Source organism: Panthera leo, chromosome A1 (genome assembly GCF_018350215.1).
Source record: "Panthera leo isolate Ple1 chromosome A1, P.leo_Ple1_pat1.1, whole genome shotgun sequence".
Lineage (NCBI taxonomy): Eukaryota > Metazoa > Chordata > Mammalia > Carnivora > Felidae > Panthera > Panthera leo.
In genome coordinates, this window is record NC_056679.1 from 28,946,332 (window position 1) to 28,965,355 (window position 19,024).

Here is a 19,024-nt window from a genome sequence, read left to right on the forward strand (position 1 = left end):
CTGGGAAACAACTGAAGGCACCAAGGACACTGGCACAGAACCCACGGAAAGCTCTCCCGTCTGGGCAGCAGTCATCTCTTTCCGGGTCCTATTCAGGTTTCTGCTTGGAAACAAAGTAAAGGCTCCCCTCAAGTGTGAAATCGGCCAGTCGGCGCGACTTAGCCAATGCAGGGCCTGAATAAGTTAAAAGAGACCAAAGAGCTGTGTTCGACTTTTGACTTTGAAATGCAGTTCAAGTCACTTGGTCTCTTCCAAAGGGGTAAGTACGGCACATCAAAAACAAAAACTCTTTCTACAAGGGAGGCTTGGCCTCCTAGGATTTAATTTTCCCGTAACCGGTATAAGTCGGAGCCCCACTGCACCAGAGGATCGCCCCCTCTTTAGCAGGTATCAGCGTGCACTGTGCAATAGGTTAAGCACGAATCAGTGAACGAACACACCTGGCCAAGGGGAAAAGAAACAAACGGGAGGACCGGTAGGGCTGAGGTCGTGAGTTTGGCCGCAGAGCGCCGCAGAGGCCAAGGGGGCCACTCCCGGCCGACGCGTCCCGGCCCAAAGGTACTGCGGAGCGCGGCGGGGGTGCAGCGAGAGACGCAGCGAGACGAAGCGCGCGGGGGCAGGGGGAGGCCGGCCGAGGCGGGGAGTCGGGTCGAGACGGTTCGGAGGTAAACAAAGAACGGAACCGGGGCCGAGCCCAGCTCGCGGTGGCGACGCCGCCTCCGGACCGATCGCCGCGCCTGGCCGGGTCGGAAGCGCGGCCTCGGCCACTCACCAAGATGCGCTTGAAAAGGTTGCTCTCCTTGGGCGGCAGCTGCACGTTCGGCATCGCGGCCGGCGGGGAGACCGGGTGCCCGGGCGCTCCGTTCCGCAGGGGTGGGCACCGGGGCGGACCAATGCTAGGAGTCGGGCAGCGGGCGATGGGTCACTTCATGGCCTGGAGTAGGGGCTGGGCAGGCCGGGCAGGCCGTTGGGCAGGGCTGGCAATGGAAAGGGAACGCGATCTGGAATGGACAACGTCGACTCCGGTCTACGGACTGGTGAGCGGCGGTGGCTCCCGCGCGCGGCAAGATGGCAGCTGGGGCCCGTCCCCTAGAGCGGGGCGGCGTGCGCCTGCGCGGGGCGCTCAGCAGGCCAGAGGCGGCGGGGGCGTCCGGGCGGCGGGGACCGCAGTGTGCGGAGTGTTAGGTTGCTTCTGTCACCGGCACCTTGGACGCTTAACCGACTGAGCCTCCCAGGCGCCCCAAGTGATGTTTATCTTTTATGAAAGTTTCCTGTGGGCCTAGTACAGCCTGACTCATTACAAATCGTAAGTTACTGATTGTACTGTGCTCTGATTGCTAGGCTTGTGGCCCAAGAGAATGTTTGTTATACCGCACTCACTTTTTGATTTCTCTGCACTCAGGAACTTTACACAGTGCTGGGCTCAAAGTAAAGTCTTGTAGGACGAACTTGTTTCCCGTCCTTTCCCCTTCACTTAGACTTTGAGAGAAGGCTTCTCTTTTCAGTGCAGACCAAAGACGTGTTTACAACGTATGTGAAGTCATTGGGTGGGCCTGGAAATGGACTAATGTGAAAGCATGTTTGAAGTGTCAGTAAACAATACTGCCCCCAGTTTAGAACACCTAACGTTGTCAGTGAAAAACCTTCTCGTCAGAAGGTTCCCCTTCATACAAGCCATATAATCATGACAGAAACAGGATTCAAACCCAGGATCTTCAACTCTGGGGCACTATCATATGTAAACAGTAGCACAGTGATAGAAACGTGTGAGTCTAGAAAGATACGGATATGCATCGATGACAAGCATAACCATGCGTACGATGTAGGTTTAATATTATGGAATATGTAAATATTAGATGCATAAATTTAGGTACACATGTTCTGAATCTTAACTTGTGCATATTTGTGTGACTACAGAGTGACTGATGCATACTTGCATTTAACAGGCTGTAATCAAAGCTGGCTTGAGGCTTATTTGATTTTCCCTCTAGACTGAGTTGGTTGGAGATGGGAGAAGTTATCACAGGAGTCTTTTGAAAGTTTTTTTTTTCTTTTCTTTTTTTCTTTCTTTATTTTGAGAGAGAGAAGCCGGGGAAGGGCAGAGAGAGAGGGAGAGGAAGAATTCCAAGCAGGCTCGGCCAGCACAGAGCCCGACATGGGGTCTGATCTCATGAACTGTGAGATCCTGACCTGAGCCAAAATCAAGAGTTTGTCACTTAACTGAATGAACCACCCAGGTGCCCCAGGAGTCTATCAAAATAGGGTAGGAGGGGGCTTGTCTGGCTCAGTCAGTGGAATATGCAACTATTGATCTCAGGGTTGTGAGTTCCAGCCCCATGTTGGGTGTAACGATTACTTAAAAATATACATATTTTAATAAAATAAAATAAAATAAAATAAAATAAAATAAAATAAAATAGGGAAGGGACTTATTAAAAGGGGGAAGGTCCATAAGGGCCTATGTGTTCTAGACAGACCCTAGGCTTCTCTGCAGCTTCCCACCCACTGCCAACCTCTCCCCTTCCCACAGCCTCCCCAGCATCTCCCAGCAGTGCAAAGGAAACCTTTAATCCCAAACACTGAGAAGTGGTAGTTATTAATACTCATATTTAATATTTTCCTCATCTGCCTTTCATACACCATGACATGCAATGCACGCATAGTGTGGTTGTCTACACTAGGATGGGAGTGAAGGCAAAGACTTGAAAATGCCAATAGTGTTGCTGGTAGTTGTCATCGTAAGCCTTGGAGTGTGTGAAGGATGTAACGCGTGCACAAGTCAGAAAGCCTGGATTAGCCAGTGACTGTAATTTTTTTTAATGTTTATTTATTTTTGAGAGAGAGAGAGGGAGAGAGAGAGAGAACGAGCGGGGGAGGGGCAGACAGAAAGAGAGACTGAGAATTCAAAGCAGGCTCCAAGCACCAGTCAGTGCAGAGCCTGATGTGGGGCTCAAACTCACGGACCACCAAACCGAAATCAAGAATCTGACACTCAACTGACTGAGCCATCCAGGCACCCGAGGGACTGTAATTTTTTATTACTGACTTCTTGTTTAGTCTGGAGCAAATCTCATTTCCCCCTTTCAACAGAAAATGAGGTTATAATAACATTACTGTAATCTTTCACAGCAAGGTTGTGTGAATGTAATGCTTTATCATTTCTAAGCCCCCAGAAAACAAACCAAAAAAGCACCTGCATTATAACTCTCAGTCCATTGTCTCTCAGAAAGAATGCTGAAGCCCCACTGGGGGCATCTCGGGCGTCCACCCAAATGTTGCTTCCTGGTGCTTCGGGCAGCATGTACCTCCTTTAGAATTATGCACACAGTACAATAAAAGCAACAATGTCTGTGAAGACCTTTTTACATATAAGACATGGGCCAGTGATTCTCTTGCTAAGCTCAGTAGACCTAAGAAAAAAAGAATCTAGAAAAGGATGCTCTCCACCCCCATATTCACAGCATATTTTACAGAACCAGCTGACAAGGTAAAATCAAGTAATTTGCTGCTATTCCCACAACCAGTTTAACCATGTAATTAAAGGCTGATGGGAAAAGAACTCATCAGGTTGCCTAATGCATTACACCTCAGATTCCCTAATGTGTCTGCTCTTGTCTACTTTCCTTGCTCTTGTTTTAGAGGAAGCAAGAGTTCTTCATTCCTCCGTTGGAACTCTTGATCCCATCTCCTTTTGCTTCTCCTGAGCTTTTATTCATCGGTTGTTCCCTCTGCCGTTTGCATTTTCTCCCTCATTTTCTAATGGGAAGAGACTGTCAGTAAACACATAAATAAACAAGATGTTCCAGACTAGGAAGTCCTAGGAAAGAAAGAAAACAAGGTCATGTGAGGGGAGTGGGGCTTGAGGCAAGGACTACTTTAAACCAAGTACTCAGGAATGATCTCTGGGAGAAGTGATAACATGTGAACAGACCTAAAGAATGAGAAGCAAGTTAACAAGTAAAAAGCTGGGACAAAAAAAAAAAAAAAAAAAAAAAAAGCTGGGCCAGCATATACTAGCCAAAGGGAACTACATGCAAGTGCCCTAATACAGGGACAAGATGGGCATGGTCAAGGCATTAAAGGGACAGGTAAGAACTTCAGGTTCAAGTTGGTGACTGGAGGGTAGTATATGAGAGGGATAGTGGCCTATGGTTCAGTTGAAAATATAAGCCAGGCTGCACCGGGATGGCCAGTTCAGGCAGTGTGGTTTGTATTGGTTTGGGTTGGTTTGGTTTGGGCTAATCCTAAATTCAGCAAGAAGCCGTCTTTAAGCAGGAAAGTGGCATGCCATGATTTATTTTTTAAAAGGTCACTTTGGGGGTGTCTAACTGGCTCAGTCCATAGAGCATGCAACTCTTGATCTCAGAATTGTGAGTTCAAACCCCATGTTGAGCATAGAGCCTACTTATACACACACACACGTACACACACACACACACACACACACACACACACACACACAAACACACTTAAAAGGTCACCCTGACTGCCTATGGAAAATGGACAAGAATGGGGTTTCTTCCGGGAAAGTGGCAATTCTATTTGTTCCTTTAGATTTGGCTTCTACCTCCAGAAGGCTTCTGAAAATGTCTGAAATCTCAAGAATTAATTTGTTGAATACTTAATTATTGAGCACAATGTGACAGGCAATCTTCTAGCAAACAAAAACATCTACCGTCATGGAGCTTACATGTTAAGGATTACCCACTAGCCAACACTAAAGATTAGTTTAGCCCACAGTGTACCACCTTGTCCTGCTTGACTTTTCTGCCTTAGGGCACCAAGACCCTGCAGAATCCTGGGTTTTTTCCTCTTCCCAGTCATTCTCTGGTTCCTCCATCAACTCTTCTTCCTTCTAAATGTTGGTTGTCTAGACAATTCTGCTTTCTTTTTCAACATCAGCAATAAAATGTGTCCATCAAGGGGCATCTGGGTGGCTCAGTTGGTTAAGCATCTGACTTCAGCTCAGGTCATGATCTCAAAATTTGTGGGTTGAAGCCCTTCATCGAGCTGACAGCTTAGAGCCCGGAGCCTGCTTCGGATTCTGTGTCTCCCTCTTCCTTTGCCCCTCTCCCACTCATTCCCTCTCTCTCTCTCTTTCTCTCTCAAAAATAAATAAACAATAAAAAAAATTTTTTTAATGTGTCCATCGAGTACCTCCTACTCACCAGCAAAACAGAATTAATAAATCCTCCTGCTCCCATACCTTCCATTACTAACGCCAAACAGATTTCAAATGTGTCTCCAGTTCCAAGCCTTCTTTTGATCTCCTAGCCTTTGTTTACACTTGTTTGTTAAACTGCTCCAAGTCTTCCAAGCATTTTCTACCTGGACATAAAAATAAAAGTTATCTTCCCATCAAACCAGTCCAAGTCCTGCCTTCTCTGTTTTTGTTAATGACAGCACTCTTGTAGTAAAAATCCTCTGGTCACCTTTGGCCTCTATTATTCCCCACATCCAAGTTGCCTAGTCATTCAGATTTTGGATCTGTCACGTTGCTCCCTTTCCTCCCCTGCTTTCCATTCCCTCTCTATCTTAAAACTAAATATTGTAAAAACCTTGTAACTGATCCCTCACTTTCAGACTGTTCTCTTCATTTCATTTTGCACATTGTTTCTAGACATGTCGTTTCTATCCAGATCTCTAAACGGGTCTCTCGGTCGTATCAAAACTTTCAATAGCTCCCCCACTGTCTAGAACTAAGTCTATTCCCAGATTTTTCTTTCCCTTTGCTCCTACAATTACCTTATGTTGCAGGGGAACCGGTAGCTATAATCGATCTAGTATTTTCTAAATTCCATAGTCATATTCAACCTGATAGTTTTATCAGAGATTGTTTTTCAATACCTGAATCTTTTTTTTTTAAATCCTTCATCTCAGATGTCATGACTTTCATAAAGTCTTTCTAAGTTTTTCCAGTGGATCTGATCTCTCTTTTCCATGAATTTACATAGCATTTTGTCCTTCTCTTATGCCTTTATCTTACTGTTTTCTGTTTTATAAATTATAAGTTGTCTGAAGGCAGTGGTTCTCAAACTTAGCTGCACTTTTGTATCACCTTATCCTTAAAAAAACTCATGTCCAAGGGGTGCCTGAGTGGCTCGATTGGTTAAGCATCTGACTTTGGCTTGGGTCATGATCTCATGGTTCGTGAGTTCAAGCACCACATCGGGGTCTGCACTTATAGTGCAGAAAGGTAAGGAAAGGAATTCTCTGCTACAGCCTCCAAAAGGAACATAGTCTTGCAGACACATTTCAGATGTCTAACCTCCAGAACTCTAAAATATAAAAATAAAATAAAATAAAATAAAATAAAATAAAATAAAATAAAATAAAATAAAATAAAAACAAAATAAAACTGATGCTCAAATCCTACCTCCATAGGCGGATTCAGTTGGGGTTGGGTGGAGATTCAGTTGGGGTGGGGTGGAGAATAGGTTTTTTTCTTAAATCCTCCTAGATGATCATAATGTATAACCAATTTGGGAACCACTACTTCAAGACCATTCATCCTAACCCAGGTTTAAACATGCCCCCCATTCTTGAAGTTAAATTTAGATATAAGGCACAAAAACAAACAAAAAACGCTCATCACCAAAATTCAATTTGGAACCCTAGGTAAAAACCATTGCTGATGGCCCCACAAACAGTAGGTGGGGTCTAGAATTGGCATCATTTAAAGTGTCTGGGTTTGGGGTACCTAGGTGGCTTAGTCGGTTAAGCATCCGACTTCAGCTCAGGTCATGATCTCACGGTCTGTGAGTTTGAGCCCCATGTTGGGCTCTGTACTGACAGCTCAGGGCCTAGAGCCTGCTTCGGATTCTGTTTTCCTCTCTCTCTCTCTGCCCCTCCCTGGCTTGTGCTCTGTCTCTCAAACATAAATAAACATTAAAAAAATTTTTTTTTCAAATAAAGTCTCTGGATAAGCACAGAAACATTATTACACAAGAGTTCACTCAAAACCAGTCAGATTTACACCCCTCCAGGCATCTCACTTCAACAGACTTACCCTCGTAGCACTGTTCTCTATGCCATACCTCCCCACTGGGCTTCATCCTCAACCCCTTTACTGAGTACTCTCTTCCTCCTCCTTTTAACTGCTACCCAACCCTTCACTAAGGACTTTGTCTCTCATTTTTCATCTTCCTCTCTGCATGTACCATAGGTGTTGGTGGGGGGAGAATCAGCATTTTTTCCCATCCCCCTGCCTCCTCCAAATCATAAGACTTCACCTTCATTTAAGGAAAAGGAAATCAATTTTGAGTCTATACCCATCAGCTCTGTCACTCTCTTCTTTTCATCTTGGTCACTATCCTCCATCTGGTCATTTGCCAAGTGACAATAGATGTCCTTTCAACTTCACTCATAATATCCATCTACTATGACTCCAATATCCATGTGAGTGATTCAAAACCCTAGCCTTGGACAAACTGTGGTCCATCCAGACAATGGAGTACTACTCTGCACTTAAAAAAAAAAAAAAAGAACTATCAAGCCACAAAAAGACATGGAAGAATCTTAAATGCATATTACTAAGTAAAAGAAGCCAATCTGAAAAGGCCACATGAGTCCAACCATATGACATTCCAGAAAAGACAAAAGTATGGAGACAGTAAAAAGATCCATGATTGCCAGAGGTTGGAGGAGGGAGGGATAAATAGAGCACAGAGGATGTTTAGGGTGGTGAAATTATTCTGTATGATACCATAATGGTAGATACATGTCATTATACACTTTTCAAAACCTAGAGAGTTTTGACCAAATTTTTAATCAGCAACACTGGCCCTTCCTCTCAAATCAGAAATTCCAGGAATCTACTATCTTATTTTTCTAATTACATTTATTTTTTTTTAATGCTTATTTATTTTGAGAGAGAGAGAGAGATTGTGAGCAGGGGAGGGGCAGAAAGAGGGGGAGGGAGAATCCCAAGCAAATTCTGAGCTATCAGCACAGAGTCTGACATAGGACTTGATCCCATGAACCGAGAGATCATGACCTAAGCCAAAATCAAGAGTTGGACACTTAATCAACTGAACCACCAAGGCGCCCCCTCATTATTTTTAAAATACAAGAGATTTGCCAATATTCTTTCAACTCCAAGGAAACTTCCTACAGTAGGCATGATGTACCTTTTATTAGAAATGAGATGCCAGCTTGTGGGATTAATAGCCTGTTAGTGTAACATTGAGAGAAGTCTTTTTGCCATTGCATCAAAGCTCCAGCATCCTGCCTTCAGCATGAAGCCAAGAGCTATTGCTCTCAGAGGGTTGTTCTATATACATCTGTAATTTCTGACGATAGTGACTCCAATCAGATTCTCCTGGGGTTACCCCACATTCTGATGACAATCTCCTATTGTTCTTTCAACAAATTCAAACAAATATTTGTTGACTCCTTTTTAAGTGCCATTCACTCTTCAAGATGCAGGGGATCTGGGCTCACTCACTCTTCTATCCTCCATACACCTCTTCTTCAACTGCATCTAACTCACCAGTGCATCTAACTCACACCATTATCTCCTTGTCTATTCACTCATTCAGCCCACAGTTGTTGAGCACCCATCTGTACCCATTGTTTTCTTCTTTCTTCCCTTCTCAGCCAAAACAGTGCCTTCTGGCCTATGCCAGAATTAGTTTCTCCATCTGTGCTTAGAAGAGAATACGTTTCTACCTTCTTTGGAGACTTTACTGCTCTCTCCTTATTCTTCCTTCTCTTCTTAATTACTTTTATCATTTTTTAAATTACTGTTATCAAACAATTATCCTACTTATACAAATGAGAACTGAAGTTTTAAAAATAAATTTGGGGCTCCTGAGTGGCTCAGTCGGCTGGGCGTCCAACTCTTGGCTTCTGCTCAGGTCATGATCTCGTGATCTTGCAGTTCATGAGTTTGAGCCCCACATCGGGCTTCGTGCTGACAGTGTGGAGCCTGCTTGGGATTCTCTCTCTCTCCCTCTGTCTCTCTGCCTCTCCCCAGCCCACTTTCTTTCTCTCAAAAATAAATAAATAAACTTTAAAAAAAATTTTAAGTAAATTTGCACTAAATTAAAAAACTGAGAAGTAAGGGCCATCTTGCCAAAGCTCAGGCACCTAGCCTCTGTGCTACACTGCCCCCCACAGCATATGAACTAGTTTCCATGGCTTCTTGACCAGCCTCCTTCATTGTCTGCATAGCTGCCGAGGGAGTCTGTATTAATTTCCCATTGCTGCTGTAACAAATTGCTATACATTTAGTGGCTTACAGCAACACAGATGTATTACTGTAGAGTTCTGGAGGTCAGACGTCTTAAATGTGTTTTGCAAATTATGTTCCTTTTGGAGGCTGTAGCAGAGAATTCCTTTCCTTACCTTTCACAACTTCTCCAGACCACCTGCATCCCTAGGCTTGTGGCCCCTTTTTCCATCTTCGAAGCCAACAGCATAGATTCTCTCTCCTCTGACCTCTGCTTCCCCCTCACATCTTCTCTCTGACTCTAACTCCACCACCTCTCTCATCAGGACTCTTGTGATCACACCCACCAAGATAATATAGGGTAATCTCCCCATCTCAAGATCCTTAACTTAATCACATCTGCAAAGTCCCCTTTTTCCATGTAAAGTAACACATTCACAGATTCCAGGGATTAGGATGTGAATTTTGTCAGGAAGCAGGGCATGATTCAGCCTGCCGAGTTATCTTTGTAAACTACAAAATCCTTCTGTGGCTTTCAAGAGAAAGCTGAACCTCTTTGCCTCAGTATGCGAAGCCCTTTATGATTCTGTTCCTGCCTGCCTGTACAGCCTCGTGTCCCACCACTCAACCAGACTGTGCCACTTGTCATTTCTCAGATTCTCAGTGTATATCTGTGATGCCCTGTCTGTGACTCGCTAACTCCATCTTGTCCTTCCAAACTCAGATTAAGTATCATCTTGTCCCAGAAGCCATCCCTGCTCACTACTCTAATGTGGTTGAACCTCCTCCACATTGTCAAAACACTCAGCACTCACCTCTAATACAGCACTCTTCACACCATGTTGAAGTTAACTTACTGGTCCATTTCCCCCATTAGACTGAAGATCCTCTGGATTGGACACTATGTCTTACTTGACTGTACTCCCTGTGTTTTACAGTTGGTGCTCACAGATATCTTTGCTGAATTAATCATCTTCCTGCCATGCACATGGCATAGAATTTTACACGTAGCAGAGAATCAACAAAGTCATGTTGGTTACATTGAAAGGCCATTGTTTTTACCTCCTCAAGAATCAAAAGATAATGTATCATCTTATACAAAAGATATTCAGAATTTGGGACTTGTGTCCTGTTCCCCAGAACTACAAAATCCAGTGTGAACAATACATTGCCAATTAAGTATGATACAAGAAAAGATTGAGCAGCATCACAAGAGATGTAATGAGTAATCACATGGGAGCTCAAAAGGAGATGGAACTAACTGTGATTAGGTGGATGGGCTGATCTATAAAAAACGGTGACAGCAGGAATGGTGTCTATCTTCCTCACCACTCAACTCCTAGCACCGAGCAGCATGCTTGGCACATAGTGGGTATACGCCAAGTGCCAGTTTGATGAAGACAATTCCACTGTATTCACTCCAGACAGAGAAATTAATGTGAAGAAAAACCGTAAGGCTTTGAAATGGGCAAAAAGATTATGGGACAGTCCGGCGGCGGAATGGACTGTTTTCCCTTGCCTTTGAGCTGTTTTATAACTCTTTTAAGTTGCAGAAAACTGCTAACAATGCAAAGGATTCTTGTTGCCAGCAATGCAAATTGTGTGTGATAGAGATGCAAATTATTACTGTCTTGTGTATATTGACCAGCTTTTCATCTTTTTTTTCTTTTCTTTTCTATTTGAGAGAGAGTGTGCACCTGCATGAGCAGGGAAGGGATAGAGGGGGAGGGAGGGGGAGGGAGAAAAAGAGAGAGAGTGAGAGAGAGAGAGAGAGAATCTTAAACAGGCTCCATGCTCAGTGTGGAGACTTACACGGACTCAATCCCACAACCCTCGAATCATGACCTGAACCAAAATCGAGAGTTGGACACTCAACCAACTGAGTCACCCAGGCGCCCCCGATTTTTCATCTCTTAAACAAATTCATTTTAGTGTTCCTTATGGCATATTTATGTCTTCTCTCAGGATTTTTCTTTAGTTGTAACATCCTTTATTCATAATCAAAATTTTTAACAGATGCACATCTCATACCAGTACAAGGATCATAGTCTTACCTTTAAAAAAAAATACCATTTAGCAATATGAACAAAAAGACAAGTTTGAAATTGTGTTTTGGGGAAATAAGGAGTCTTCTGGTTGAACTGAGACATGAGGTTCTTGGAGGGTATCACGAGCGAAGAAAGGTTGATTGGAGTCAGATCAGTGCGGTGCTGAGGGGATGATGCACCATTAAATGAGACAGAAAACAGGTGGCAGAAACAAGGTCACAGTGTAGCCCCCCTGTCTTGGTTCAAACCCTTCTGGCCAATATATTGTCTCTTGGGCACAACCTAGAGCAAGTCATGTAGGCATACTGTGTCTGTTTCCTAAACTGGGCTTTGCAATTGAACCGACTTCATAGGGGTTTTGAAAGATTGAATGAGTTAGTTCAATGTAAAACATTCAGAGCATTACCTGATAAAGAATAAGTACTCAGTGAATGTTAACCACTGTATTATTGTCACAGTTCACCATTCTTTGTCTGAAGTACTTGGGAGCACATGTTTTCAAATTTTGGAGTATTTTGGACTTAGAAAGGAAAATGTGTGTGCTGTTTGTTACATAAGACTGTTAGTGGGATCCGGGCCAGCACCCTATAAATACATGAATATTTTTTCAATAAAATATATGAACATTTATTCCAAGTGAGATAAATAAAGATATAAATGGCCTCACATCAGTCCAAGTCAGGATTGCCTGACAAATTCGGAAGCTTTGCCCATCCAATAATTTACTAAGACTTCAGTTTTCAGACATTTTTAAATTCAAAATAAAGTTTTTCAGAGCTTTGGGGACTTGGGAATTACAGACAACTGTCATATTACTGAAGTAAGAAAAGATCAGATTGAAATAGAATTTGGAAATCCTGGAAATGGTTTGGAAAGGAAGCTTTTGAATTTGATCACCTCTCCACTTTGGCAAAGTTTTCACTTTTCCTTTTAAAAATTTCAAAGCAAGGGCAAGCAGTAGTTGAGGAGGATAAGTTTTGTAACCACACTCAAGGGTTTCACTGCTTGGGGTGCATTAAATCGAACACGACCCAAAAGAGCATTGAAAGCAAAGAACTTGCTATTACTTATTACAAGTAAGGAGACAGGGAGATAGCTCTCAAAGCACTGTCTCCCCCAGAGGGTTAGTACAGGAAGCTTTTATTCAGTATATTGGGGACAGGGTCAGGATGCTTGCAGAGACACTGGTTCAATTGTGCATGCCTACCATGTCGGCACACTAGGCATACATTTTTCATTCAAAAAATGGCAGAAAACCCCACCCATGGCAGATCTTAATATTATAATGAGCTAAAGGTACCCTCGGGACAACTGGAGGTCATCGGAGCAGGTACTCAGCCCCAATTTGGCTCAAACCTGCTCAAGGGAAGGGCTGTCAAGTGAGACACACCTAGCCAGATATCTCCTTGGCTAAAACTGTTGGTTCTGCAAAACAAAACACATTCCATCCCGGTTTTGCCCCCTCCTTTTCCTCCCTTCTGCTTATAGCTTTCAGCCCTCAGATTTGAGTAACATCCCAATTGCATCCTAGTTAACATTTTCTCTTTGTAGACATTCTAGCTAATAAATTAAGAAAGAATGATAAAACACCACCATTTTGCAGCCTCTAGTGAAATAATGGATCTAGGCAATCAGGAGCTGCTAGTATCATTTTTAAAACACACAACTAAATATTTTGCACCTCCCTTTGGAAGCGTCTAACCCACCTATAAGGTACTTTTGCCTCAAAAATTGTAATCTGAATTGATCAAGCCAAGGAGCAGTTTATAGGAAATACAGGTAACAAAGGAACATGATAAACACTGCAACACAATTCTGGGAAAATCCAGATTGTGTGAAACTCCTCAAGGCAAAAGATCTGGTTTCTTCAACACATATATTGCAAGGGGAAAAAAGGTGGGGGGGGGAGACCTGTGGATTAAAACAAACCAAAAATATAGCAAGAAATTGCAATACGTGGACCTCATTTCAATACCAATATGAACAAACTGCCAAAGAAAAAATCTGATACAGTGAGAAGAATTTGAACATGAACTGGGTATTTGATAATGTTAGGAAGCTATTTTTTTTAATATTTATTTATTTTTTAGAGAGAGAGAAAGAGAGAGACAGTGTGTGAGCAGGGGAGGAGCAGAGAGAGAGGGAGACACAGAGTCCGAAGCAGGCTCCAGGCTCCAAGCTGTCAGCACAGAGCCCGAAGTGGGGCTCGAACCCATGAGCTGTGAGATCATGACCTGAGCCGAAGTCGGACACCCAACCGACTGAGCCACCCAGGCACCCCAGGAAGCTATTTTTAATTTGAGGAGGTAATTATATTTTTAAAAAGGCTTTATTGGGGCGCCTGGGTGGCTCAGTTGGTTGAGCATCCGACTTCGGCTCCGGTCATGATCTCGCGGTCCGTGAGTTCGAGCCCCACTTCAGGCTCTGTGCTGACCGCTCAGAGCCTGGAGCCTTTTTCAGATTCTGTGTCTCCCTCTCTCTCTGACCCTCCCCCGTTCATGCTCTGTCTCTCTCTGTCTCAAAAATAAATAAACGTTTAAAAAAAATTTTTTTTAAATAAAAAGGCTTTATTTTCTGGAACTACCTACTAACATATTTACAGATGTTTTGTATTTGCTTCAAAGTAATTCTGTGAGGATATGGGGAGCAAGGCTAGGGAGGAGGGCAGGTTAACACTGCATTGATAACTTGAGAATTTGGGACCGGTGCATAGAGGTTCATTATATTGTTCTCCCTAATTTTGAACTATTTGAAAATTGTTGTAATACAAAGGGAAGAAATGGAAAGATAAATATCTACACATACACACACTATAGATTTCCTCCACGTAGACTACTTTGGATCTAAGACAGAAAAGACTTTAATGCTTATAAAGGGTATTTAAATACCACTGTTAAGAGAAAAAAAGAATAAAATTTACTGAAACAACTATATGAAAATATATGATTCAAAACTGAAGTAAATGATTTAAGAAAAACATTTAGCCTGAAATTCAGGATGATATATGGAAGAGATGAAATTACCAAGGAGTCTTAGGAGAGCTTATCAAAGCTGACTTCAACCTAGGCTAATACCAGTTTAGGATAGAATAAAAATGAGTTCCCAAGATCGCTTCTTTGTCCTGCCTATGCTTTTTCTTTTCTTTTTTTTCTTTTCTTTTCTTTTCTTTTTTCTTTCTTTTCTTTTTTCTTTCCTTTTCTTTTTTTCCTTTCCTTTCCTTTCCTTTCCTTTCCTTTCCTTTCCTTTCCTTTCCTTTCCTTTCCTTTTTAATAGGAAAAGGAAGAGAGTAGGTTGACTTCTTTAGACATCTCTGACTCTGCAAATAAGGAGAGATCCAGTTTCAATAATGCCAGCAGGTGGCGCGTTTCCTAGCTTTTTTTTTTTTTTTTAAATCAAAGCTAAGAAAAATTTGAGCACCAGTATGAATATATGAAAATAAGAAACGCTGCCTTTTCATCTTCGTATTCTGCTTCTTTCAGGGAAAATACTTTACAAGAATACAGGTAGAATAACCTTTGTTTTGCTGTTTCTTTTCCATGTAAGTGAGGGCTTGAATTCTGTATTAAATTGATGGGGTGCCTGGGTGGCTCAGTCGGTTGAGCGGCCGACTTCGGCTCAGGTCATGATCTCGTGGTCCGTGAGTTTGAGCCCCGCGTCCGGCTCTGTGCTGACAGCTCGGAGCCTGGAGCCTGTTTCAGATTCTGTGTCTGTGTCTCCCTCTCTCTGACCCTCCCCTGTTCATGCTCTGTCTCTCCCTGTCTCAAAAATAAATTAAAAAAAAAAAAATTAAAAAAAAAAAATTGTTAAGTAATTCCTAGTTTCACTTTTTCTAGAATAAAATATAGCTGGTTAAAATACCAAATGGCTACCAATCTTCACATTGTGGAACGCCTCAGGATGTGGTAAAGACCCTAAACTGAACCAGAGAGCCAACATGCATTTCATAGTGGGCTGTGACCCACAGTGTTTTATGGCTTGCGTCCTGGGATTTTATGTTGCTTTCAGTACCTCGGAACATTTCCCAGATGGGCCCAAAGGTTTCAACTTAGCCTGGAACAATCTCTACACCCACCCTGGTTTGACTCCCCAAAGAATATCCAGAGCTGAGGAAACCCTGGTGCTCTGCTTCTCTCAGGGAAAAAGCCCTAAGTGGATGCTTTTTGATGTGGAATCTCTGTAGAAGGACATAAATCAACCTTCTCTTAGTACTGCAGAAACAAGAGTGTCCCCAGAATCTTTAAAACAATCTGGAGGTTGAGGCGCCTGGGTGGCACAGTTGGTTAAGTGTCCTACTGGCTCAGGTCATGATCTCACAACTGGTGAGTTGGAACCCTGCATCAGGCTCTGTGCTGCCCCTCCCCTACTAGCGCTCTGTCTCTCCCTCTCTGTCTCTCTCAAATATAACTAAACATTAAAAAATTTTTAAAAAATAATAAAACTATCTGGAGGTCTCTGAGAAGAAGCTAAGTGAAAATCCCCATTCTCTACCCTTTGGAAATTGGGCTAAGTTTGCTGTATGTAAATGGATCTGAAAAATCGCTGCAAATATTTTGGTGTTTGAGCTTGCTCCAAGACAGAGGAAAGGGACATAGGTCATTTAGTTTTTAAAGGCATACCAAATTGTCAGTGCCCATTACACATATATTCTTAAAAGAAATTTTTATGAGATCAACTTTATAGTGAGAAATATTTCAGACATAATAGCTCTTGTTGCTAATTTAATCAAATGCTATTATTTTCACTGAATCAACCTTTTTATTACTATTTCCAGAAAAATGTTTCCTGTAATATATCAGGCTCTTTGGAAGTAGAAGTTAGCTTTATAAAATGATTCAATAATAATAACTCCCATAAGGCTTTTTCAATCAAACACTAAAGAATGTACTCTTTTCCTCTTTTGTAGCTGTCTTATTTATAATAATGCTTATTAAAAAACTTCAGGAAATCCAGAATACTATAAAGAAAATAAGAATTACCTATAATTCCACTGGACTTTTATTTTATTTTTAAAGTTTATTAATTTGTTTTGAGAGAGACAGAAAGTGTGAGTGGGGGAGGGGCAGCAAGAGAAGGACAAAGACCGAATCCCAAGCAGGCTCCTCACTGTCAGCAACAAGCCCAACATGGGGTTCAAACTCACAAACCATGAGATCATGACCTGAGTTGAAGCTGGATGCTTAACCAACTAAGCCACCCAGGTACCCCTCCACTGGACTTTTAAATATATATGCATCACATGTGTTGTTCAAATGGAATAGTTTGCTGAGTTGTTTTTTTGTCCCCCTCACACCTTCCCCCCCCCCTTTTTTTGGCTGAGCGTTTTTTTAGCAATGTCCTTTTCGTTTAATGATTTATTGTGGACATTATTGTGTATTAATAAATGTAGATATACCACATTATATTCTTTTAAAAAAAAACATGGAGGAGGAAGCAGTATTTATAACACCAAGGATAAACATCTTTAGGGATTTTTTTAAATTGAGAAATAAAATACATAAAGTACGTAAAGTTTCATGTACTATATCTCAATAAATTTTTACATATGTAAATGTCTTAGTCCACTTGGGCTGCCATAACAAAATACCACAGCCTGAGTGACTTAAACAACAGAAAAACCTTCACATTTTGGGAGGCTGGGAAGTCCAAGATCAAGGTGCCAGCAGGGTAGGTTTCATTCTGAGGCCTCTTTGTCTTAGAGAAAGAGGGACAGAAAAAGAAGAGACAGCTTGCACTCGCAAGCTTCTTACAAGGACACAAATGCTACTAGATCGGGCTCTCACCTTTATGGCTCACTTAACCTTAAAGGCCCGATTTCCAGTGCAGTCATATTGGAGGGTAGCTTCAACATATTAGACTTGGGAACGCGGGGGACACAATTCTGTCCATAGCAGTAAGACTTATTTTTTAAAGAGAATAAATCTTTATATACTATAATACTTAAATTATTATGTCTGCATACACAAATCAAAATAAAGAATTAAAGGATTTCATTGGATAATTTAGGAGAATGATTTATGTGGATCCTTTGGAATTTGTTCTCTACTGGAAAATAAACTCCATATAGGCAAAGTTTTGTCTTTTCTAGTCATTGTTAAATTTTCATATCCAGAACACAATGAGTAGACTTAACTGGTACTCATTATTGAATGAACGATTGTTTTCCTTTTTCTTTCTTTTTTTGAAGGAAGGAGAGTATCAGAGCTTAGGAGCCACAGATCATTAAGACAAACTGCCTTGGGGCGCCTGAGTGGCTCAGTCGGTTAAGCGGCCAACTTCGGCTCAGGTCATGATCTCGCGGTCCGTGAGTTCGAGCCCCGCGTCGGGCTCTGGGCTGACAGCTCAGAGCCTGGAGCCTGTTTCAGATTCTGTGTCTCCCTCTCTCTGACCCTCCCCTGTTCATGCTCTGTCTCTCCCTGTCTCAAAAATAAATAAAACGTTAAAAAAAAAAAAAAAAAAAAGACAGACTGCCTTGACTGAATCTCAGTTCTATTACTTATCAGTTCTTTTACCTTGGACAAGTTACTTAAGCTCTCTATGCCTTAGTTTTTTCCTCTTCCACAGAATGGATATTTTAGGGTTGTTGTAGTATGGATTAAACTAATAGGCTTAAACCATTTAGTATATAATTTAATATATACTAGATAGAAGTAGATACCTTTAACTAGGTAATGTTAGATATTTACATTTAGGGTTAATTGTCCTTTTTATATGTGGTTGTAACCTAAGAAAATATCCTATGAATTTGGTTATATGGGTTGATGTTTACCTTGGCTTTTCAGAAAGTGATATTGAGACACAGCTGTCGTGTAACTTGTAAATGTGATCGCCACTGGAATATCCAAAGTAAGGCAATATGTTTGCATTCTCCTGGAATTGTCTATTAGTTGGTTTATTTAATCGGTAGTTTACAAGCTATGAACCTAGTTTGAGCCCCTAAATTCTGTATGTGCATGCAACATCTATAAAGTCATTAATTGTGGATATATGTAGTCTTCTATCTTTAAGATCCTGTTATGATTTTTAAAAATATAAATTTATATCCTCCTTTAGTTACTAGGTATTTTTTCAAGCAGTGGAAGTTTAAAGTACAACTATTAACATGCAAAATCCTGGGGCGCCTGGGTGGATCAGTTGGTTAAGTGTCTGACTTCAGCTCAGGTCATGATCTCATGGTCCATTAGTTCAGGCCCTTGTCAGGCTCTGTGCTGACAGCCCAGAGCCTGGAGACTGCTTTAGATTCTGTCTCCCTCTCTCTCTGCCCCTTCCCTGCTCACGCTGTATCTCTCTCCCTCTCAAAAATAAATAAATAAATAATAATAATAATAATAATAAACATTAAAAAATATTTTGTTAAAAACATGCAGAATCCCACAGGAAAAAAAAAAAGAAATAAAAATGAAAAAACCATGCAGAATCCCCAAATTTGGGGGTGATGAAAAGGGAGTCCTCAAAAAAAAAAACAACACTGCTTTAGTGGCTCCACATATAAGGAAATTCTTTTAATTTCAAATTACTATATTGTAATTGTTGATCTCCTAATCAGAATGGTAGAGAATCTCTCTCATGTTATTTGCCTGTAACTATGAAACCAAAGGTCCATCAAAGGCAGCCTGGGCATAAACTACAACTCCCAGGATTCCCGGGTGGGAGCTCCGGGAGTTGTAGTTCATTCTACATTTCACCACCGCCCACCCTCCCTACCCCATCGCAACCCACGCCCTGGGCTCAGGTTCCGGATAAGTACTGCGCGGGTGGTCATCTCCTGGGATATTCATTTTTGCCTTATCATTTTTTTTTTCTTTCT

General features: G+C 41.8%; 2 protein-coding genes and 1 long non-coding RNA gene across 13 annotated transcripts in view; 1 reads left to right on the plus strand and 2 right to left on the minus strand.

Annotated features, from left to right (window-relative positions):
* NAA16 (N-alpha-acetyltransferase 16, NatA auxiliary subunit) overlaps window positions 1-1,098 on the minus strand; it is a 64,556-nt gene extending 63,458 nt beyond the window's left edge. For 4 of the 5 annotated variants that reach the window (XM_042927110.1, XM_042927084.1, XM_042927093.1 and 1 more), the window contains exon 1: window positions 773-1,097. In XM_042927110.1, coding sequence (XP_042783044.1) covers window positions 773-826 — 54 coding nt within the window. In that variant the 5' untranslated portion in view covers window positions 827-1,097. Of the gene's footprint in view, window positions 1-772 lie in introns of all 5 variants that reach the window. The other variant, XM_042927101.1, reaches the window with a different exon arrangement.
* MTRF1 (mitochondrial translation release factor 1) overlaps window positions 687-19,024 on the plus strand; it is a 68,663-nt gene continuing 50,325 nt past the window's right edge. For 3 of the 6 annotated variants that reach the window (XM_042927200.1, XM_042927159.1, XM_042927194.1), the window contains exon 1: window positions 688-790. The gene's annotated coding sequence lies outside the window, so the exon portion shown is untranslated. Of the gene's footprint in view, window positions 791-1,171; window positions 1,307-19,024 lie in introns of those variants that run through there. The other 3 variants (XM_042927179.1, XM_042927186.1, XM_042927171.1) reach the window with 2 other exon arrangements.
* On the minus strand, window positions 3,034-19,010 carry LOC122213046. 2 transcript variants are annotated; one of them, XR_006199420.1, is made up of 3 exons: window positions 18,922-19,010; window positions 5,169-5,328; window positions 3,034-3,817 (listed from the first exon to the last, which is right to left on the minus strand). It is a non-coding gene; the product is annotated as an uncharacterized LOC122213046 (long non-coding RNA). The 2 variants fall into 2 exon arrangements; XR_006199418.1 differs by lacking the exon at window positions 18,922-19,010 and adding an exon at window positions 7,272-7,425.